The 21,773-nt window shown below is 43.4% G+C and overlaps 1 protein-coding gene across 1 annotated transcript in view; it reads right to left on the bottom strand.

The window, feature by feature from the left end:
• The window catches only part of FSTL4 (follistatin like 4), a 427,123-nt gene that overhangs the window by 381,381 nt on the left and 23,969 nt on the right, over nucleotides 1-21,773 (bottom strand). The window contains exon 3 of the mRNA XM_040240112.1: nucleotides 8,345-8,378. Within this exon, the coding sequence (XP_040096046.1) occupies nucleotides 8,345-8,378 (34 nt within the window). The remainder of the gene's footprint in view (nucleotides 1-8,344; nucleotides 8,379-21,773) is intronic.

The raw sequence follows: 21,773 nt of genomic DNA, 5'->3' as shown, positions 1-21,773 counted from the left end.
AGTAGCAATAAAATAGAAGAGACAGAAATTAATGATTTTTAAGTCACAGATAATTAACCCCAGAGGCTCACTGATGGTACATTAATATTGCTGGGGCAAGTGGCTTAACAAGTTTGAAAAGGACCTCAGAGTTTGTACGCAACAGATCATTTCAAGGGTTCCTGAAAAGCAGAGAAACCCCTTCAGGCTTAGGGGCCAAGCAAGGGGCGAAGATGACAAGTATCAGCCTCTATTGCTGGGATCTCAGAGAAGACAAGGGACTGCCTCCTTCCCTGGGGAAGGATGGGATCTCAGCAGGTCTACTGGGGGTGCCATCACCTCTGTTTCCGGGTCTTGACAAGCCAGCTTAGTGTGCTTCACAGTGATGCTGTCTCAGGAAGGGCTCGCCCTACTGTCCTTATGAAGCTACAGAGGTTCATACCCTTTGAGGGGTATGACTTCTCAGACAATGTGACTCTTTCCCCAGCCATTCCAGAGAGGGGCCTAGGGACACACTTTGCAACAGCAACTCCCAAGGAGACTTCTCACCACCAACACAGCTCACTGTACAGGGCTTCCTCACCCTACCCAGACCCACCACAAGCACATAGCTCATTTGCACGGGCACCTTTCAAGGCCTTTCTATCTGAGGGACCCACAAGGTGTCAGAAAGAGCAGAGTGGCTCCCTAAGGATGGTCATTAAGGAGAGGGAGCCCTCCCAAGGGCGGCTGTGGGAAGAGTAAGTGCAGTAGGCGAGACGGGGTGCCCACAGCTGAACCACCTGGCAAACCTACACCTGCGATTTTACTTTCCGAGAAGTTTTACTTTCGCTGAGAGAGCCAGGTCAGCCCTAGGGTGTGTGGGGATCTGTGTGTACCAGGTGGGAGACCCCACAAGGAAGGGCCTCGATCCCTTCTCTCCCGGGGCTCACCCTACACAGCAGTGTGGGAGCCTCCACTGGAGCGCAGCAGACCTCGGCCGCCAGCGCCATGCACCATAGTGCTGAGGCAGCAGGCATGGCGTCACACACATTCAATCGGCAGCACGAGTGGCTCCCTGAGCTATACACGGCAAGGTCCTGCTTCTTCCAAAGCAGGGAGAAAGCAGACATTGGCCAGGTGACAGGAGGAAGCACTCACCCAGAGCCTGGAAGACCCTTGATTAAGGGAGAACACGTAAGAGGCAGCAGAGACAATTCAGGTTCACTCGGGCTTAGTCCACGGCTGGTGTTTCCATGCCCAGACACTTAGAATTGTCTTCGAGAAGCTTGGGGAACAGAAGCTTAGGGTCGCCCACAGCCTGAGACTCCTCTAGCTAAGGCTGTGCTTGGTCCTTGGGAAAGGCCATTGTCTGCCTGCGTTTTATTATGATGAAGTAATTAAAAGGAAATAGGAAGGATTTAGCATGTGATGCTCAAGACAGTTTCTGACCTCAGTGCCCAGAAAACCCTTAATCTGGGAATACAAATTTGATGTGTGTTTGTGGTTAAGTTTTTAAAGACATCATCAAGAAGAGAGCTGTTTCTCTGATTGCAGAATAAGAGAATCCGAGCAAAGAGTTCAAGATTCTGGGCTAAATTTCAGAAAATCCTTCACAGGAAAAGTTAACAGACTAAGATTTGCAACATCATCTGTAAGTCAGCTTGAAGACAGAGGAATGGGTTTGGTGACTGAGATGTTCTTTGTGGTATATCTGAGGCCAAACCTACAGATAAAGTATGAAAATAGCCACAGTGAAGACCACCAACTTCACTGTGCATTGATGCCACGGCCCACACTGGGCCAAGGGCTCTCCATGCTGAATCCCTCCCCATAATGTGTCCAGGAAGCTGTGAGGGCATGGTGCCCAGCATCCTTTCTCTATGGACCAAACCTGTACCCACTCTCTGGCATTTGAGTGAGGGCGAATCCCCAAGGGAAGAGCACATGATCTTGCCTGGCCAATCACACTATTTCAACCCCTCCTTGCCAGTAATTGGTTTAGGGCTTGACTCATGATACAAGGCCAGCAAATCAGAATCTTCACGGAGACCTTTCTCCGCTTACTCTGGAGGAAAGTAGTTTCACCCTCTCAGATGGTGAGCAGTCAGTCAGGAGTCTGTGAGCACCAGCTGCCAGGAGCCAACCTGCAAGGCTGAGTGGAAGAGGCCAAAACACCAAGAAGAGGAAAGAAAAGGAGTGTAAGGTCTTATAGGAACTGTTTTTGAGGCCAGATCCACCTTCCCTTAGATTCTGCAGTTTCACAAGGTATTTAGGCGTTAGCCAGTGCAAGCTGGGTTTCTACAACGCAGAGTTAGGACTAAGGGTCTGTACTATTACTGTCCTAAGCTTTATTTTTTGGGGCTCCAAAATCACTGCAGATGGTGACTGCAGCCATGAAATTAAAAGACGCTTACTCCTTGGAAGATAAGTTATGACCAACCTAGAGAGCATATTCAAAACCAGAGACATTACTTTGTCGACTAAGGTCCGTCTAGTCAAGGCTACGGTTTTTCCTGTGGTCATGTATGGATGTGAGAGTTGGACTGTGAAGAAAGCTGAGCACCGAAAAATTGATGCTTTTGAACTGTGGTGTTGGAGAAGACTCTTGAAGAGTCCCTTGGACTGCAAGGAGATCCAACCAGTCCATTCTGAAGGAGATCAGCCCTGGGATTTCTTTGGAAGGAATGATGCTAAAGCTGAAGCTCAAGTACTTTGGCCACCTCATGAGAAGAGTTGACTCATTGGAAAAGACTCTGATGCTGGGAGGGATTGGGGGCAGGAGGAGAAGGGGACGACAGAGGATGAGATGGCTGAATGGCATCACTGACTCAATGGACGTGAGTCTGAGTGAACTCCGGGAGTTGGTGATGGACAGGGAGGCCTGGTGTGCTGTGATTCATGGGGTCACAAAGAGTCGGACACGACTGAATGACTGAACTAAACTGAAGCTTTTTCAGAGAAGATTGAGTAACTTCCCCCAAGTCACACTGTGAGTAAGCGGAGAAGTAGGATTCTGCTAATTGGTCATGGCCAAACTGGGTGCCAAATCGTTGTATGCAACCAGAATACACCAGCCAGTGGTGCCATCCACTCCCCACTCAACCTGGGGCACATAGGTACAATATCAGTTTTCCAGCAGCTAAAGAGAAAGCACTCTCCAGAAAGAGTCAACTGCTGTGGAATTAGACACTGAAGGAGACAGGTGCCACCCCCAACTTTTTGGAGCCCAATAACTGCTGGAGAGAACAAGCAAGCTCTGCTGTATAGAGTGGGGGTAGGATAGGGAAGGAAATCGCATTTCTCTCCCCAGATGGCAGTCTTGATTGGAAAAGGACCCACTACCCCAGGCACTGAGAAATCTGAGTGGCTTCCTTGTAAGGTCCCTACATCTGCAGCCATTAAAGAAGTTATCTCAAAAGAAGTTAGCAGTTTAATCTGCTTCATCGAAAAGAGTCAGCCACTTTACATTATACCAAGATAGATTATGCAGGCAACCGAGAGACCCAGAAAACATCTGCTAAACAAAATCAAAATTAATGGTAAACAGACTGCAATTCTTGATAGCTGAAGTTCACCCAGATGCAAAGAAATAAAAAGGGGCTATTAGAGGCAGCTGCCAATTAAGGGAATAATTCCAAGGGTTTTCACAAAGTGAGGCTCTAGTTACACACTCAGGACTGGCAGGTCATGTTTATGCAGGAGATTTGCATTGCTAAGGAGACAGAGCCACCCTGGCTGTGTGACTGTCACTTCCCTCTCTTTTTCTGTGAAGACAGCAGCATCCCTCCTCTGAAGTCTCCCTCACAGCCCTGCTGGAAGCCACGACAGGCTGGTCTAGAAGGCAATGTGTGAGTGAGCCATCGTAGGGAAGATGGGTAATGCAGTATGACATTGGTGCCCACCCCCAAAACCCACAGCCTCTAATCACAGCACAGTCACAGACATCTGGAATAGCTTACTGATCACCCCATGCTCTAAAAGGTGGCTGACAAGGGCTGAATTATCCTGGCTGCTCAGCTCACTTGAGTGTTCTCTCATGACTGTAATTCAGTGTGATGGGATCAGTTAGAGAAAAGCATCGGTTTGGGTAGATGGATCCCAGCAGTTATCATCAGCATCAGCCCTCAGAGTGGACATGGGAGTGTCTCGGTGAGGTGAAGTTGGCACCTTTTGTGGAAGCTTCAGAAAAAAAGTTGAAATTAAATTGTAGGTGACTAGAGGGAGGTGTAAAAACGCCTGTATTAGAGAGGCAATGAAGAAGCAGCCATCTGCCTTCCCTGTGCTGCTGGCAAAGGGGGGCCCAGGGCAAGAGGATGATGTAAGACTGCCCTGGAGGTGGGCCCAGGGCAAGAGGATGATGTAAGACTGCCCTGGAGGTGGAAGGAGGGCCAACTGGGGTACCAAGAGACATCCTCCCAACGTTGCTGTCCTGCCACAATATCTGATCCTCTATCGCCCTCCAGGCTCCCCTGAGAGTCCTTCCTACAAATCTAAATTGGAAACAAAGCTCCCCTAGAAAGTTCTCTTCCAAGAGGCCCTCTCAGCTCTCTGGGCTTGGCAGTGATCGTGTATGCTTAGAAATCCTTGGGTGATGGAGTGAGATCAAATCATCACCTGCCCATTAGAGAGAGGTTCAATGTCTCAGAGAGACATTGGTCCAGAGGGACCTTGGCCCAAAGGGCTCTTTATTCCTACTAAAACAAGCATGAAAAGGAAGGAGTCTCATGTAAGGTGCCATCTGCTCTGCTTATATCATGGGTTACTGAGAGTCAAGGGAGATAAAGAACATGAAACTCTCGTAAACTTCGGAATATCAAAGATACAATTAACACTATCTCACCACTGTCTCCACACACCACCTTTGGAAGACAGTCACATGCTGGGGCATGTCCTGGGCTCTGTCAAAGCGGTCCCTCTTTGTGGACTCTTTAAAGCAGGGCTTGCAAAGGGCACTGCGAAAGCCCAGCCAGAGATGATTAAAAACAAATCAAGATGCCATGGGAAACTAAGTTTGGGAAATGCTGCATATTACACTCCCTTTTCAAAGTCCTATTTAACATCTTCACAACCTAAGAGATTCTGCAATAAAAATAACAACCAGCTTGATATTGAGTCCAGCATTTACCAAGTGTTTTATTTTCCTATGGCTGCTGTAGCAAAGTTCTATAAAGTAACTGACTTAACGAGAGATATCTGTTTTCTCCCAGTTCTGGAGGCTGGAAGCCAGAAATCAAGGTGTTGGCATGACCACACTCCCTTTGGGCTCTAGGGGAGGATTCTCTGTCGCTCCTTCCTAGCTTCTGCTGACGGCAGCCCTTCGTGCTGCTTGGCTTATGCCCTCAGTCTATTCTGTGCCTCCTTTAGAACATGCCATTCTCCCTGTGTCTGTGTCTAAATTGCTCTCCTCAAAAGGATCTCACTTATTGGATCATGGTCCATCCTATTCCAATATGACCTCATTGTAATTACACATTTGCCAGGACTGTATTTTCAAGTAAGGTCACATTCACATATTCTGGGTTAGGACTTCAAACTATCTTTTTGGGAGACACAATCCAACCTATAATACCAAACCTATTTGAACATGGAGCACTTTCATCAATGTATCAGCTGGGAATATCTGGATATCCACAGAACACTTCCTATAAGTGCCTCTGTAGAACCAAACGATTCCGCGCCTCTCTGGTATATCACTGGGACAGGATCAGAGTGAAAAATACATATACAAGGCAATTTTTAAATTTGCACTTAATTCAGGAAATGATTGTTGAGCAACTATAGGCCCTGGGCTAAGGCCTTGAGGAATTTAGGAGTGAAAGAGGGGAGGGTCTCAGCTCTCAGAAAATTAATGACTTACTAGGAGCCCTTAACTCCCAGGTAAAGTAGGGTAAGCAAAACTCTTCAGAAAGAGAGTTGGAAGGGATAGGAGAGAGGTGGGATTTCACAAGATGAGGGACAAAGAGCAGGCAGGCTGCAGGGACAATGCATGAGGCAAGAAAGCTGGGCTACAGTCTGAGAACCAAGACAGCACTGGATGGGAGGAGCACAGGGGAACTAAGGCACAGAGCCCATCTGAGGCACGCGGGGCATTCGCGCCACCCTAATGATCTCTAGCACAACCGTGACCTAGCCTGGACTCCGTTCCCACTGCTAATATTAGCTCCCTCACCTCTCACTCCACAGACTTAATCAAGAGCTTCCAAAAGTTACAGAGTGTAAAGTGGCAATTGGTCATCCATGTGTAGCTATGAGCCCTGGTTGGAGCTGATACCCTGAGTCAGATGCTACATAAAAACAAAACCAGAAAAGTATCTTAGGTTTTGTGGTCCAGAGGCTACCCCTCTAGACCTTCCCAGGATCTCCTGGGCCTGGTAAACTAGGCAGAAAAATTCAGAGGGTTAATTATCTGCTCCTCTTTCAGTGCCAGATCAAGTCAAAGCTAAGTGTTCATTGCTAGACAATAATGTCTTATTTGTGTTTGCAGGAGTGTTTATTGAAATATTCACAGTGCTTCTACTATTTTTATACCCATACACATACACTGTTCTGGGGAAGATTAACAACCCTACTACCCAAGCCATTGAATCTCAGACTTAAAAAATACTCAGAACTGACCTTCAAGGTCCCACTTTCCCTTCCTTCCTGCCAGGTTATAAGCACTGACACTAAGGCACTGGGCTATCTCAGGAATTTTCAAACACTCTACTTTGACAGAAGCAAGCAAGAAACATCGGCTCACAGAAGGAAGAAAAATGTTTCTGTTACATCAAGACAAATTTACCAGTACAAACCCAAGGCATATGTTCCCAGTAAGCCAGTAATGAAAGATGCTGCTTCAAGAAAGAAGAGGGTTATGGGGAAACAGAGCACAGCCTAACCATGCCTTTGCTCACCCTGAGACACATAGTCTTCTAGGAATTTGCAGTCTCAGGTACAATAAGGTCTTTTATGCCTTTGAGCAAAACTACACATGGTTTTCTCATATCCTGGCCTTACTATTTAAAGACATTTCTACCACAAGAACAGCAAGAGTCCAAAACAGTTAAGCTCATGTGTGATTCCATAATGCAAATAGTGCTGTGCACCAGTCACACACACTCAGGAGTAGTGGAATGAATAGTATTCTAAACCAAAGTTCATGCCAACTTGTCTCCTAATGGCTATTTTTCTCCAGGTTACATGGTCATAATATCCATTGTGAACACAACTTAGAATCAGAAACAGGCCTTCCCTGCCCCACCCACCTTCATCCAGTACCATTTGATTTTGATGTCCAAACGATGTGGTTTATGCTACGGATGCAGTTCAGAGGACGGCGAGCCCCAAACCAGAGACAATGGCAAATGAAAGTGAAAGCCAGAAAGTTCATCTGAGAGCTAGATTAACCAGATCCTTTGTATCCAGGATTCCAGTACCACAGACAGCAGCAAACAACTGGTTCTCTGAACCCATGAGTATAGACAGGATGGAAAGTTTAAGTCTAGAGGCACACTTCAGTAATGTGACCCTTCTTTGTTTTTCATTGTGTTGCATAAAATAAGAACTAACCAAGAGGCAAGGTTTTTAGATTTGAAAATCAGTATGGGATTTTCTCACCTCTAATGATTGGTGCTCTTTTTGGAGACAATACCACCAAGAAGGAGGTGTGGTTATAGCTAAAACCAAAGGCCAGACCCCAGACCGAGAACGCACTTTGGTTCCTAACTTCACCCTCCCATCCCTGAAATAAAGGGATGACTGGTGGTGATTTCCATAAATCATACAAAAGACAGTCTCTTATTAGAGACTAGGTATCACTGAAGGCACGTAAGAGTAACTTCAATTTCCACTAAAAGATTTCAGAAATTACCACCCATATATTTACCTTAGTAATCAGAAAACAAATGCACTAGAGGAACTCTGGCAGGGAAAATAAAACATGGTGGAATTGTTTTCAAAAGGAAAATTACTTACTTATATCTACTTCAGCTTAACTAAAGTCATAAAAATCTAATCAGAAATATTTTTCACAGTGGCACTTTTCCCAGTTATTGAAATATCTCAAACCATAAACAATTTTGATTGTTGATGTAGTTTTCACCAGGTTAAACACTTATTTCAAACTTCACTCAGAAATGAGGCTTCTTTTGAAAGACTGCAAATGAGCCAGTTCCCTAGACCCCATCTCTGATACTTGAAGGTGGGAGACACGGTTCTCACAAGCAAACTTCGGCTTTCGTTCCTGCAGCCCCTGAGGCAGGTGCCGAGCAGTCAGCACCCAGAACAGGTCACATGAAATTTCAAAGAACAGGCTGCCCACAGTCTGAAGTTAATCCTAACTTTACCAAACTACATCCATATGCCCACAGTGAGAATGAAATGAATATGAGTGCATCTTCCCTACCTTCTCTTCTTGTGATGTCAAGGCTTCTGGATTCCTGCAAGACAAGAAAGATTTGGTGTTTTTGAAGAATAACTCATATGTAGAAATACTTGCAAATACCTCACCTCTTGTTAGACATTCATTCACAGAAGGGTGAACAATCTCATAAATAAAAGACTTTCAGCAGTGTTGGGACTCCTAAACTCTCAACATATACATACACATCTGTAAATGTAAACCACTTGCTGCTTTGCTGGCTTAAGCAAAAATACTGTTAATCATGCAGTTTTTAATGAACAGACCCACTTCTCATGGTATTCCTTATATGGAAACTGGGCTGGTTCCAATTGTTAGGAAATACCTTGTTTTAAGTCGAATTCCCACCCTGACCTAGACGGCAAGTGTTTGTAGAGAAAACATAAGCAGACAGGAGCCAGAATGCCGTGAGCAACAGCAGGCTGTGATTGGTGGTGCCATGGTAAAGACCATTACTGTTCCTGTGCAGGCCACTGGCATGATCTGGTGACTGATTATGCTCCTCAATAATTTCCAAAGTGTGGGAAACTATGGACAATTTGGATAGCCACTCCATGCCACTGGACTAGATTAAGCCTTGGCTCTTCTTAATTCAATCTCATCTTCCTGCAATGTGCAGAGCAATAAGCAAAGTGTTTCAGAAATTGCATAGGTTAAAGACAGAGTCCTTGAATTGAAGATATTTACAGTTGAACAGAAGGGTACAGAACAAACACAAATTACTGAGAAATAAAGAGGAGATTTTTCCTTGACAAATACCAATATGTTCACAATCAAATGAAAAATGTAAGAAAAAAAAAAAGGTTTTTTAAAGAACCTTTGCAAATAGCACAGAAGAATGCACAGGCTTTCAGATAGCAATATGGGAGGGAGGGTGTACCAGGAAGAGAGAATAGCTTAAGAAAAGGCCAAAAAGTACAAGGCATGGTCAGGCAGCAGGAAAAGGCCCAGTGAGAAGTAATGCAGGGGAAGGCTGAAATCTGTTGTGGTTTCATGACTAGTAAAAAGCATCTGCAATCTGTTATAAATGACCTGGTTACGATAAAGAGCCTAATATTGAGATTAAGGTGAAAATCCATGCTAGCAACTGAAGAACAGAAGGTTAAATACCTTAGCATTAGTATGTCTTTCATACCTTAGCATTCTCGTCTAGTATTCTTATGAGGCAAGGAAATGGGAGCCAATATTAGGAAGGAAACTTGAGGAGGCACTGAAAAGATTGTCCTGTCTTGCCTAAATTACACTTTCTGACTGCCATCTCTGTAATGAGTCAAAAGGCCAAGTGGAGACCAACGGAAGACCATGTCACAGGCCAGCAGCATAGCAGCAGGCACAATTATCCGAACAGGCTTCCCAAATGCTGGTTCTTCATAAGCTCAAGGGTCAAACGAGGGAGCCTGGAGAACAATAACTGGAACAAGAGCTGCCAAAGCCACAAAGCGCATCATGCGCTAAGTAAACCCAGCTCCTAAACTGCTGCTCAGACTCTGCTCTAGGGGCTGCCGCCATCCCTGGAAGTAACTAGTATTTGCGGAACAGGAAATCAACTGTTACAGTTCGAGAAAAAAACCTTCTGGGAATTGTATTGTAATTGCATAAAATTTATCAATTACCATAGGGTGTGTTGACCTCTGTATAACCTATCTCCTTATTTAACATGGTATTTTAAATAATTTGTTCAAGTCTATTTTTATTTCTTTCAAGAGTATAATTTTCCTGTATATATTTTGAAAATGTCTTTATTACATACGTTTGTTATCATAAATGGAATTTGTCTTTCATTATATCTTATAACTTTCTTGTTTGTATATCTGACAGCAATTGAAGTTTACATATTGATATAACCAACCACTTGACTGAATTTCTTATTGTTTGTAATAGGTTTCAAATGACTCTTTTGGCATCTCCATTTGTTGATTTATACAATATGCAAATAGCAATGATTTCCTTTCTTTCTTCCAGTTTCTATTGTTGTTTACTCTCGTCCTATTCTTACAGCTAATTCTTTCTCTAATGTTAAGAATTTTAAACACAGTGAGCAACCTGGTCTTCTTTCTGATTTTAAGAAGAAAACCTATAATGTTTCCTAGTCAAGTAAAATACTGGCTTTTGGCCCAGATATGTTTATCATATTAGTGAAATCTATGCATATTTTATAGACTTTTAAAAATAAATTTATGTTCTAGCTTGTCCCCTTACTTGCTTATTTATCGGCTCTTTCCCTCCACTGGAATGGGAGTTGGGATGGTGCCAACATCTTTCTCACTCTTGCATTTTCGGTGTTATTTATAATAGGGCAGATGCTCAATACATATTTGTTGAATGAAAATAAAATAAATGTGTGTTGAATTTAACCAAATACTTTTTATGCACTTATGGAGGTATCCTATGATGTTTTCCTCCTCAGCTCTATTAATTTGATGGCTTATCTAGTAGAGTTCATAGTAGTCAATTATATCTATGTTTATGGAGTAAGCTTTTCTTAATCATGATATGTTTTTTAAAAAATATGCTGCTAGATACTGTTCACTATGATTTTAAACACATTTTTGCATTAGTATTCATAAATGAGATTGAGCTATAATTTTAGGTGTCATTTTTCTCAGTTTCAGGAATTAAAATTATATCAGTTTCATATACTGGATTTGGAAGTTTCCCTTTCATTATGCACTGGAATAGTTTAAATACAAGTGGAGTTATCTGACCTTTAAGGTTTCTGCAACTTTATTTCTCAGATATTTATTAAAAAGTAGAGGAAGTAGAGGGTCAGAGAGATTAAAATTTGTCCAAGTTCTCACACTTTGGTCAATGGCCAGCTGGGATTTAAATTCCAAAGTCTAATTGCAAAGCTTATGCACAAAACATTCTAACTCCACTCAATTAATAGTGTGAAAATTAGAGATAGACTTCTGCTTCAGGCCATGAAAGAATAGCTTGTATTAGGCTAATCCTTCTGCTAATAACAACTACAAAAATTGGATAAATAACAACAACAAAAAAAAAGTTTTTGAAAGCATGTGAGAGCAACAAAGGCAGACAAAACTTAGCCAATATTTGGAGAGAAGAAAAGGCTTTGGTGGAGAGTCCTATATTTACTGCCAGATTTTCCCTTTGGGGAATTTGTGGTTTTTCAGAGAAGTCAAACAAAGTAATTTTCTGGAGCTTAAAGTAGCCTCACTGAGTTGGGAGATACCTGAGTTGAGGTTACAAAAGCAACCAAAACTTGAGAATCTGCAATCCTAGAAAAGGGAATCAGAAAGAAATGAATTCAATAATCTGTGCAGCCTCCTCTTGAGTTACATTATTATGCTTGAATTGGATATATAAAGAACAAGAGGCTGAGAAATAAGCAAAAAATTCGCCTCAAACTAAAAAATAAACTAAAACACTAAAAACAGATTTTGACAGTATCATGGTGCTCGGAAGACAAAAATTAAGCTCTCAAAGGTCCTGGTAAATGCAGCTGACTTTCAGTTAAAATCAAATATTCTCAAAGAACTTCTCTTCCTGAGTAGATCAAGATGATCTGCCAGCATTCCGTATCTAACAAATAAAAGGGAGTCCTCTGAGAGACAACAAAGTAATCCAAACACCATATATTTTTCATAGTTTTAACCTAAAACTAATAAATTGTTAGCTATCCCTCCAAGAAAAAAGGGGGGGGGGCATTGTTCAGGATGAGAAGAGATTTGAAATCCAGGCTCTGTAGCCATGATGAGCCATGTGCAAGTCCCCACATGGCAAAGGAAGGACATTTTTATAGCGGTGAAAAGTATTGATGAATTGAGAGGGTAACAGTAAACGTAGAGTTAATGGCTTTTCATTAGCTAGGCTGTTGCCAGGAAATGAAAGGAGTCTTTCTTTTTCCTTTTGAATTCTGCTCTTGTCACAGCATATGAGAACTCCCCCTTCTTGTCTCCCGGCTCTATTTAATTGAGGCTTGTATTAATTTTTTTGACAATACATATTGTCCAACATCCAAACCCAAATTACTAGGCGTGATGGGAAACAGTATCAAATGACTAAAATTCAATAAGACAGCATAAACTGATCCACAGGTTATCCAGACTTTAGAATTATCAGAAACAAGCGCTAGAATAATTATGACTAATATGTTTAAGAAAACAGAAGATGCTGAATTTCACCATAAAATTGAAATTAAAATAAGAATCAAATGGAAATCCTAGAACTAACAAAATAAATGACTGTCAGATTCAACAGGAATCTAACAGAAGACTAAACACAACTGAACAGAGGATTAATAAGCCGGAGACTAGATCAGTAGAAAATAACCAGACTGAAGATCTGAAAGGAAATAATAAAGAGTAGAAAACACAGGAGAGTATGAGAGACATTATAGAACTCACAAGTTCTAACAAGTATGTGATTGAAGTATCAGATAGAGGAAATTAGGCAGAATCAATATTTGAAGATATATGCTTGAAATTTTTCCAAAATTGATGAAAGGCATCAATCCAAAGATTTAGGAATCTCTAGAAACTCTAATCAAGATAAATACAATGAACACCATAACTAGGTGCTCATGAAAATATAGTTGAATATTCAAGGACAAAAAGAAGAATCTTTAAAATAGCCAGAGAGTGGGTGGTGAAGGAGAAGAGGGCACATCTCCTACAAAGATCGGATAGCCAACTTTACAGGAGAAAATAATGGAACCAGAAGAGGGTCTGCCAGCCTAGAAAAGGGAATCAGAAGGAAATGAACTCAATAATCCACACAGCCTCCTCTTGAGTTACATTATTATGCTTGAATTGGATACATAAATTCAGTGACATCTTTAAATGAAAGATGAAACAACATCTTTAAATTTCTGGAAAACTTTGAATTCTATACCCATTGAAAGGATAAAATAAAGATATGTCTAGTCAGACAAAAACTGAGAGAATACATTGTCAGCAGATTAATACTAAGAGCAATACAGGGAAACACTCTGGACAAAAGGAAAGTGTTTTCAGATGAATGCATAGTTGTCCAAGAAGTAATAAAGAACAGAAAGAGTTAAAAAATGAACAAATCTAGTTCTGGCTGCTTAACGCAACAACAATAATGCTCTCTAAGGTAATACTATTTACAGGACTAAAATGAATGATGATATCACAAATTCAAGAGGTCAAATGGAATTTAAGTATTACAATCGTATTAATATCTAAAACATTGTAAAAGCAATGCTATAAGGTCAAAGGAGTGGGATTACAAAAAAAAACCCCAAAAAAAGACAAGAGAAAAGGGGGGAAAGGAATAAAGAGGAGAGAGGACTACGTTAGATTTATAATGATAAAAGAACTTCAATAGGAATTAATAGCAATTCTAAACTTGTACATACCTAACTTCATAGTCTAGAGGGGTGGAAAGTTGGGGAGGGGATGTGAGAGAGGTTCAAGAAGGAGGGGATGTATGTAGACTTATAGCTGATTCATGCTGTACAGCAAAAACAACATTGTAAAGTGATTATACTCCAATTTTAAAAATAAATTTTAAAAAAAGATGGTTTCTGGGGCTACTGGGAATGTCCTAAATTACAATCTTGGTGGTAGTCACTTGGGTGTGTTCACTTTGTAAAAATTAACGGAGTTCTACTCTACACTTAAGATGTATACACTTTCCAACATGTTTGATACATGTCAATCGAAAATTTAAATATATAATAGGAGAAAGTACTCACAGTACACAGCAGAAGTTTGTTGAAGAAGGGGAATAAATCACATGCCCTAATGTACAGATGAGGGCGGTTCTACAGGAGGAAAGGCTACAGCTTGCTCAGCTGTCACAGGGTGGCAAGTGACCGGGGCAAGGCTAGACTCAAGTCTTGGAAATCCCACCACCATCCTCTGCTGTGTGTGCTCAGCCCCTTCAGTCGGGTCTGACCCTTTGCGACCCCATGGACTGTAGCCCGCCAGGCCCCTCTGTCCATGGGTTCTCCAGGCAAGAATTCCGGAGTGGGTTGCCATGCCCTCCTCCGGGGGATCTTCCTGACCCGGGGATCGAACCCACAGCTCCTACAGCTCCTGCACTGCAAGCAGATTCTTCGCCACCGAGCCCCCTGGGGAGCCCACTGTGTTCTGCTGCCTCAAGTAAACACTCAGGGAATATGCTGGAAACAAGCGACAGGAGCTAAAAGATGCAAGTCTGAAGTCAGGTGGGTCTGGGCTCGATCCTGGCTTCTTCCCGATGGCCACGGCCCTGCCACCTCTGGTTAATTATCTCGCCTTTCTGAGCCTCAGCTTGTTCATCTGTGAAATAAGGGTAGGAATGGTGCCTTCTTCATGGAGTTGTTAGGAGGATTAAGTGAAATACAAGCCTGTAGCACACTTGGTATGGTGGCTGGCATACAGTAGTCCTGAAACGGTGGCCATCACCCTCTCTATTGCCATTAATGAAGACAACAAAGGCGGAGAAATAGTAAGATCACCTGGGGAGGGAAGTGAGTTCAATGTCTCCATCAATTATTGTGGCTCAATCAGAACGTCTTCCCAGTACTTGAAAAAGTACTCCCCCCAAACCTGTAGCAGAACTGAACAGAATAGAATTCACTGACAGAAGTGACACCAAGACCCCGAACGTTTTGCTTAAGGAAGAAATTATCTGCTGCAGAAGCTTCAAACCAGATGGTTATAAATGAGAGTTAGCACATGGGCATTATTTAACGGCTAAATTTCTTTAACTAAAAATCTAATTTTATTATGGTATAAATCACACTTTCTTGAAGTAGGGAATTAATTTTAGATTTTTCATTTAGTGTTCATAACCTTTCCACGAATTTGACAGCCAAATCATTTAAAATGCCATTTAACCAATACAATACAACAGCTTTATTCCTCATTGTGCCCTTCCTGAATCCATTATCTTCCACTATAACGTAGGAGAACTTAAGTAAAAAATTACCATCCCATAAAGCTGTATTTTATTGTGCAGTTGAACTGCATAATCTTTATTTTTGAATCAATATAATGCAAGTGCTGAGTAATATTTTTCATAATCCAAAAATCTATTACAGATTCTCAGCTACCAAAAACATAGTTTGCAAGCTGCTGAAAGAGGACAAATGAAGATCCTCAGATTCTGTGCCTGGATCCTTTTCATCCATCTTAGGCGGTGCTCATGATCTTAGGCTATATGTGAGGCTCAGGAAAAGAAGGGTGGACCTTGGCCCCAGAGCAAATGTACCCCTCCTTGGCCATGAATCCAGTCATCCTTGGTTAGAGAATAAGTCTCAATTTATCATTCAAAATATTATGGGATTCAGTGGCTTCTGGGAAAATGTTGGCTCTGTGAGTTAGCCAAGAAGGAATCAAAACACTCACTGCTCAGAAGAGGAAGCCACGGAATCATGAAGCTGAATGAAGCTTGATGTGGCCAGGGTTTTGCAGACGAAGCAGAGGTGAGTCTTGTGCAGATGGGGCTGAGGGCATCTGAGGGCTGGGCAGCTGCAGGCTCTCAGCCCTGCCAATGTCCTGGTGCTGAGCCCATGACTGGCAGCACCTCAGTCCAGCATCGGGGGAGCTGAGGAAGCCCCCTACTTCAGAGTTCCTCAGGCTCCTACTGCCTGGAGAAGCTACGGCAGGAAGCCCATGTGCTCAATTTATAAAACACTCGGTACAGTTGGGATGCAAGCTTTGCTAACAGCACTCATCACTAATGAAATACTGACATCTAAATTCTAAGGTTTTCATGTCTGAGATGCTTTTAACACTAATACTTCTTTAACAACCTTTCTTACAATCTTTCATTTATTCATTTGAATTTTAAAAACCTGACTCTTAACGACTTTGATTTTTGCTAGCAGGACACCACTCTGCAGTTAAAGCCAGATGGACAGGTAGAACGCAGTGAAATAAAGGGATGCCTTATGTAGCATATATTCGATCACTGCCTCCCGCTTATTGAGCATACAACAAGCATCTGGTACACTTTATCTCGCTTCTATTGTTCAGGTAAAGGCAGAAGGAAAACCTTCTGTTAGATTTGTTGTTAGATTTGCCACGGCATCACGTCAGGGCCTTCGAAGCTGGATGAAGAGAGAATTAGGGGATTAACCCTAAACTCAAGAGCCAGCTTGAGAGCCAAGGTGAATAATTCCGCTAACAACAGGATTTCCTGGAGGGTGTAGAGCGGATGTCTGAACATCAGCTTTCTCCTCCAGTCATGTGGAGCCCACGGCAAGAGCTCGAGGAAACTATCAACTAGGAGGTGTCTGCTCCTGAGGAATGCCACCTCGTCGAGGGGTCAGAGCTCATCTCCTACCTCCCTGAGAACAGCGCCCAGTGCTAGGAGCCCTCTGGGTAGAGCGGTGTGTCCTCTCAGGTAGACTGCCTTAGAGGTGGGAAAGGCACAGCTGATCACCCTACACCTCAGGATGCTGAGAGAGCAGAGGGAGCTGGGCACAGGCATGGATGTTCCCCGTCTCAGTCCACAGGCTTCCCAACCCAGTGAAGCCTCCCTGGCCTCTATCAGGAAACCAGGCATGGAATGGGTGGGGAGTGTGACCACACAGGCAATGAAAAGACCTTCTCCACATTTCAGGGCTGAAACATGGACCCCATACAGTGGGCAAGTTCTGTGTCCCTTCTACTTCCTGTCCATCAATAAGTGGATCAGTGTAAGCAAACTGCTATTTACACAGGACCCAAGTGTTTATTGGAGGTTTATTGAAACAAATGGAAGAGACCATGCATGGATAATTTTGAAAGAATATCACAGAAATCTCCTTATGATTAAGCTATAGGCATCTTTTTTTAAAGTCATTGATATGAACCCACCAATAGCCTCCCTGTGGGGAACACTTGTGAAGAACATCAATTTCCTTATGTCCATGGAGGAGATGGAAACAAGACCCTCAGAGCCTCCAGGGGGTCTGAGCAGCCTGTTATTAGTAAGTACACCAGCAGCCGCAGCACTGAGGGAGCTGCCCAGACACCTGCCACTCCAGCTTCCCCATCTGTGAATGGGTAGATCAGACTGCCCAAACAGGACAGATTTAGGTGACAATTCAGAAACACAGGCCGAATACCTCAGGCAGTTCTGCTCAGTGCTTTCTGATGGGGAACACAGAAGGCTGCATTGGAGGGAAAGCTGTGATGCTCTAAGGAGAAAAGTATTAATAGTGATTATGAGACACCACAGAGAAAAGAAAGAATGGGAATATGTGCCAGGCCTTCAGAAATTCAGTTGACTTGGATGTTAAATTTCTTGTTTCTAGAAGCAAAGAATGAATAGATTTATCATCTGAGGATTTAGGGATTTTAAATTCTCAGTATTACTTAAAGCTATATATTAAAGGTTATTCATTTACAATAAAAAAAAAAGTTGGCTCTGGATTTAAAATTGTCTTCTGTGGTGAATCTACCAAAGTGACAGTACAAGTAAGCATTAACTTACATTTGATGGAATAAATGTCGATGACAAACAGATCAGCCCAACCTGTTAAACACCATCATCTGCACACAGATGAACAGACTGAGACGGACAGAGGGGCACTTCCCAGCTTCATCTGACAACCCAACAAATTAAAAGCTGATTAAGTTTTTTATTTAGAAAAGTATAGCACAGTATCATTTCTGCTTGAGGACAAGCATTCCCCACGCAGGTCTCTTCTAAAAGTTAGCAGCATGGGGCTCTAGCTCAGCACCCCAGGGACCACCCCATCAACTAACAGTCATCCTCTCCAGGGACACCGGACAGGCTCGACAAAGCCCAGCCCACCACGCAGAGCTGACTGCAACGTGCCACAGTCGCACAGGACTGCCGTGAACTGGGACAGCATCTATCTCCCCACAGCCTGCATCTCATTCCCCTTTCATCCCACCGCAGGGCCTGGCCTGTCACAGACCCTCAACAGATGGGTTGCAAGGAAGAAGACAGTTTCTTTCACGGTCTCCTGAGGAGAGTATGGGGTTATGAGGGTCTCCTCTGGGCTTGTGGAACACACTGACTGCCTTTGAAGTCTGACTTTCCATATTTTCCATTTGTAGCCAAGTTTCCACAGGATCAGGGACAGCCAAGGATGCCTTCCTTATTCTGGGAGGTTTCATGCCCACCAGCTGCCCTATCCTGTGTTCTAGTCGTCCGTGAGCCACAAGACAATCAGGACCATGTTACAGGTGTTTGGGGAGGACAGGTGGCCTCTGGGAAAGGGACAGTGGTTTATGTTTTAATTATTCATTATCCCTTCCAGGTACCACCCAATAGATAATGTAATCTAACATCAACCTGTTTCCTATGCTATTAAAATCTGCTACTTTTTTTCTTCTGCCAGCTACAAGCCACAGTGAGGTTTAGAATAACCTGTGTCTGAAAAATTAAGAGACAAAAGAGGGGGAAAGGGCTGCCCTCTGGCAGAGTTCTCATGTCTATTTTTCATTCTTGCTTTTACACATGGAGTAGGGATGGTTCACAGATAGAGATCACCTGACTTAAAGAGGCAGAAAGTTACAGAGCCATGGTGGGGCTCTTTCTTCCACCCACAAACCACACAATACTTATTGCATAATAAATATTATTCAATTCAATTTGAAATAATTTAAATATTATTCAAATAACTGTGTAGCACAGAACACAGCTGTATTTTTTTCACAGTTCATTTTTTCATTTGGCAACTTCTGTCACATTAGCGGAATGACCTGGAAGCAGTCTGTTGCCCATTTTCTAAAAGGCTCTTCCATCACTACCGGCATCACTCACAGTCTTAAAGAGTTTCAGAGTTGACTTTAGAGAGTAGCTACAATTTGCCTGGCAGACCACACTGAGATTGGTCATTGGCTGCTTGCCCCTCCCATTTGAGCCTAAGTCTGCAGCCCAGACATACTGCTTTATGGGCACAAGTAGGAAAGAGAAAAAGGGAGGTAATTGGTGAGAAGGTGAGCACATGAATGACAGGCACACTCACTTCCTCCAAAAGAAATAGTGAAAACCCCGTAGTCCAAGTGCCACAGCCAGAGTCTCTCATCTTGCCCAGACACAATCCCCTCCTCCCTAGTCCTCCTGCTTGGCCAGTGGCCCTTCTGCCCCCTGGGGCATAAACTGTACTTCCTCATTTATCACTTTCTGCTTCTGCAGGCTCATCCTTGCAGAGCATTTTTGTCAGGCCTTATCTTGCCATTCCCACCACCTTGATTCTCCCTGAGACACACAGCCCCTCACCCAGCACTCCCAGCAGAGCTCCTGGTAATTCTCCTGCCTGGTTCATTTATTCTTATCTTCATCTGTCCATGTATTTGTTCATTCAGTAAATACTGACTGACCTGGGGACACAGCAATGCCAACACAGTCACAACCCTTGTCCCCATGAGGCTTATGATCTCACACAGAGAGACAGACAACAAGCAAGCAAATGAAATGTACAGAACATGTCATAGTAACAAGTGCTACAGTCATAGACAAAGCAGGGAAGGGAAACAATGACAGAGGTTTTCTACTTGTGACAAGGAGGGCCCCTCCAGGGGCTGCGTTGATTACAGACCTGTTCCCTGCCCCCTGCTGTGCACAGCACGACCTTCCCCTGCTCAGAACCATTTTGTCATCCCTTCAAGCCACCACAGAAAGTGAAGAGGAACTAAAGAGCCTCTTGATGAAAGTGAAAGAGAGCAAAAAAGTTGGCTTAAAGCTCAACATCTACAAAACTAAGATCATGGCATCTGGTCCCATCACTTCATGGCAAATAGATGAGGAAACAGTGGAAACAGTGACAGACTTTATTTGGGGGGCTCCAAAATCACTGCAGATGGGGACTGCAGCCATGAAATAAAAAGACACTTACTCCTTGGAAGAAAAGTTATGACCAACCTAGACAGCATATTAAAAAGCAGAGACATTACTTTGCCAACAAAGGTCCATCTAGTCAAGGCTATGGCTTTTCCAGTAGTCATGTACAGCTGTGAAAGAGAGTTGGACTATAAAGAAAGCTGAGTGCAGAAGAACTGATGCTTTTGAATTGTGGTGTTGGAGAAGACTCTTGAGAGTCCCTTGGACTGCAAGGAGATCCAACCAGTCCATCCTAAAGGAAATCAGTCCTGGGTGTTCATTGGAAGGACTGATGTTGAAGGTGAAACTCCAATACACTGGCCACTTGATGTGAGGAACTGACTTATTTGAAAAGACCCTGATGCTGGGAAAGATTGAAGGTGGGAGGAGAAGGAGACGACAGAGGATGAGATGGCTGGATGGCATCACCGACTCAATGGACACGAGTTTGAGTAGGCTCTAGGAGTTGGTGAGGGACAGGGAGCCTGGCGTGCTGCAGTTCATGGGGTTGCAAAGTCAGACACGACTGAGCAACTGAACTGAACTGAAGCCACCACGCAAGCCCCCATCTCCATCCTCATCTCCCTGTCCACAGCTGTGGCACCAGCAGTAAGAACTAGCAATGGAAGCAGTCGTGGCGCCAGAAATAGCAGCGAGTATGACGAGGGCTACCTCTGTTTGCTGAGCCCTCTCCACACCCACCATCCTCAATTTTCACAGCTCCCCCTTCACCGCAGATGAATCCCCAGTGCCACCCATGAGTCTCTACCACCATGCCTCCCACTCAACTCTTGGCAATTTTTGATTGTCTGGATAAATAATTAGCCTGGGCTCCTATGGGTATCCGCTTCTATACAGGGAGATAAATCTGCTAACACCCTTTGATTAGAAAGCACTTTCATTGTACCACTATAAACTTGTATTAAAAATGGAACCTAAAGTAGTTTAAATTAAATGAGTTATATATAATTAAAAAGCCTTTAAGGCACAATAAGGCTCCTTTTCAATTTTCTTTTATAACAGAGTCAGAAAGAAAGGCACCCAATGGTCAGCATAGCTGGACTGCTATTCACTTAGTAGCCAGTGCTCCTGAAAGTGCTAGATAAAACTGGTAGTGTTCTCCTGTCCTTTCCCAGCTGCACTTAAGCAGGACATTCCAGAAACTTGAGTCTGCTCACCCACGAGATGACATTCCAAGCAGTGCCTAGAAGGTGGTTGTGAGAATAGAATGAGGTGTGTGCGAAGAACTGTGAGCATCACTGCTTAGCTGGAGAGATGTCTGCCCTCCACCTACTGGTCAGGAGCCAGGCAAGCCTTAGGCACCCATGCCTCCCAGAGGGCCTTGCACTTGGGGCAGAGGCACATGAGACTTTGTCTCCAACAGCTGGAACCATCTCTCTCCCTGAAGAGCATCTGCTGAGAAGGACAACTCTGAGGGCATTCAATCTGCACTTCCTCCATAAGCTAACCCAGTGGTTCTCGAACAGGGATGTTTTAGGCAATCCAGAGTTCAGACCATGCCCCAGACCAATTAAATCACAACCTCTAGGGCGGGGACACATGCATCAGTGTTTTTTATAAAGCTGGTTTCAGTGTATGGATATGATCTCCCCCAGAACAGGCTCTCATCCTGCTCGTCAGTGCTGCTCATCACAGA

This window comes from Oryx dammah, unplaced genomic scaffold, assembly GCF_014754425.2.
Source record: "Oryx dammah isolate SB20612 unplaced genomic scaffold, SCBI_Odam_1.1 HiC_scaffold_5, whole genome shotgun sequence".
Lineage (NCBI taxonomy): Eukaryota > Metazoa > Chordata > Mammalia > Artiodactyla > Bovidae > Oryx > Oryx dammah.
This window is presented reverse-complemented; position numbering and strand designations above follow the sequence as displayed.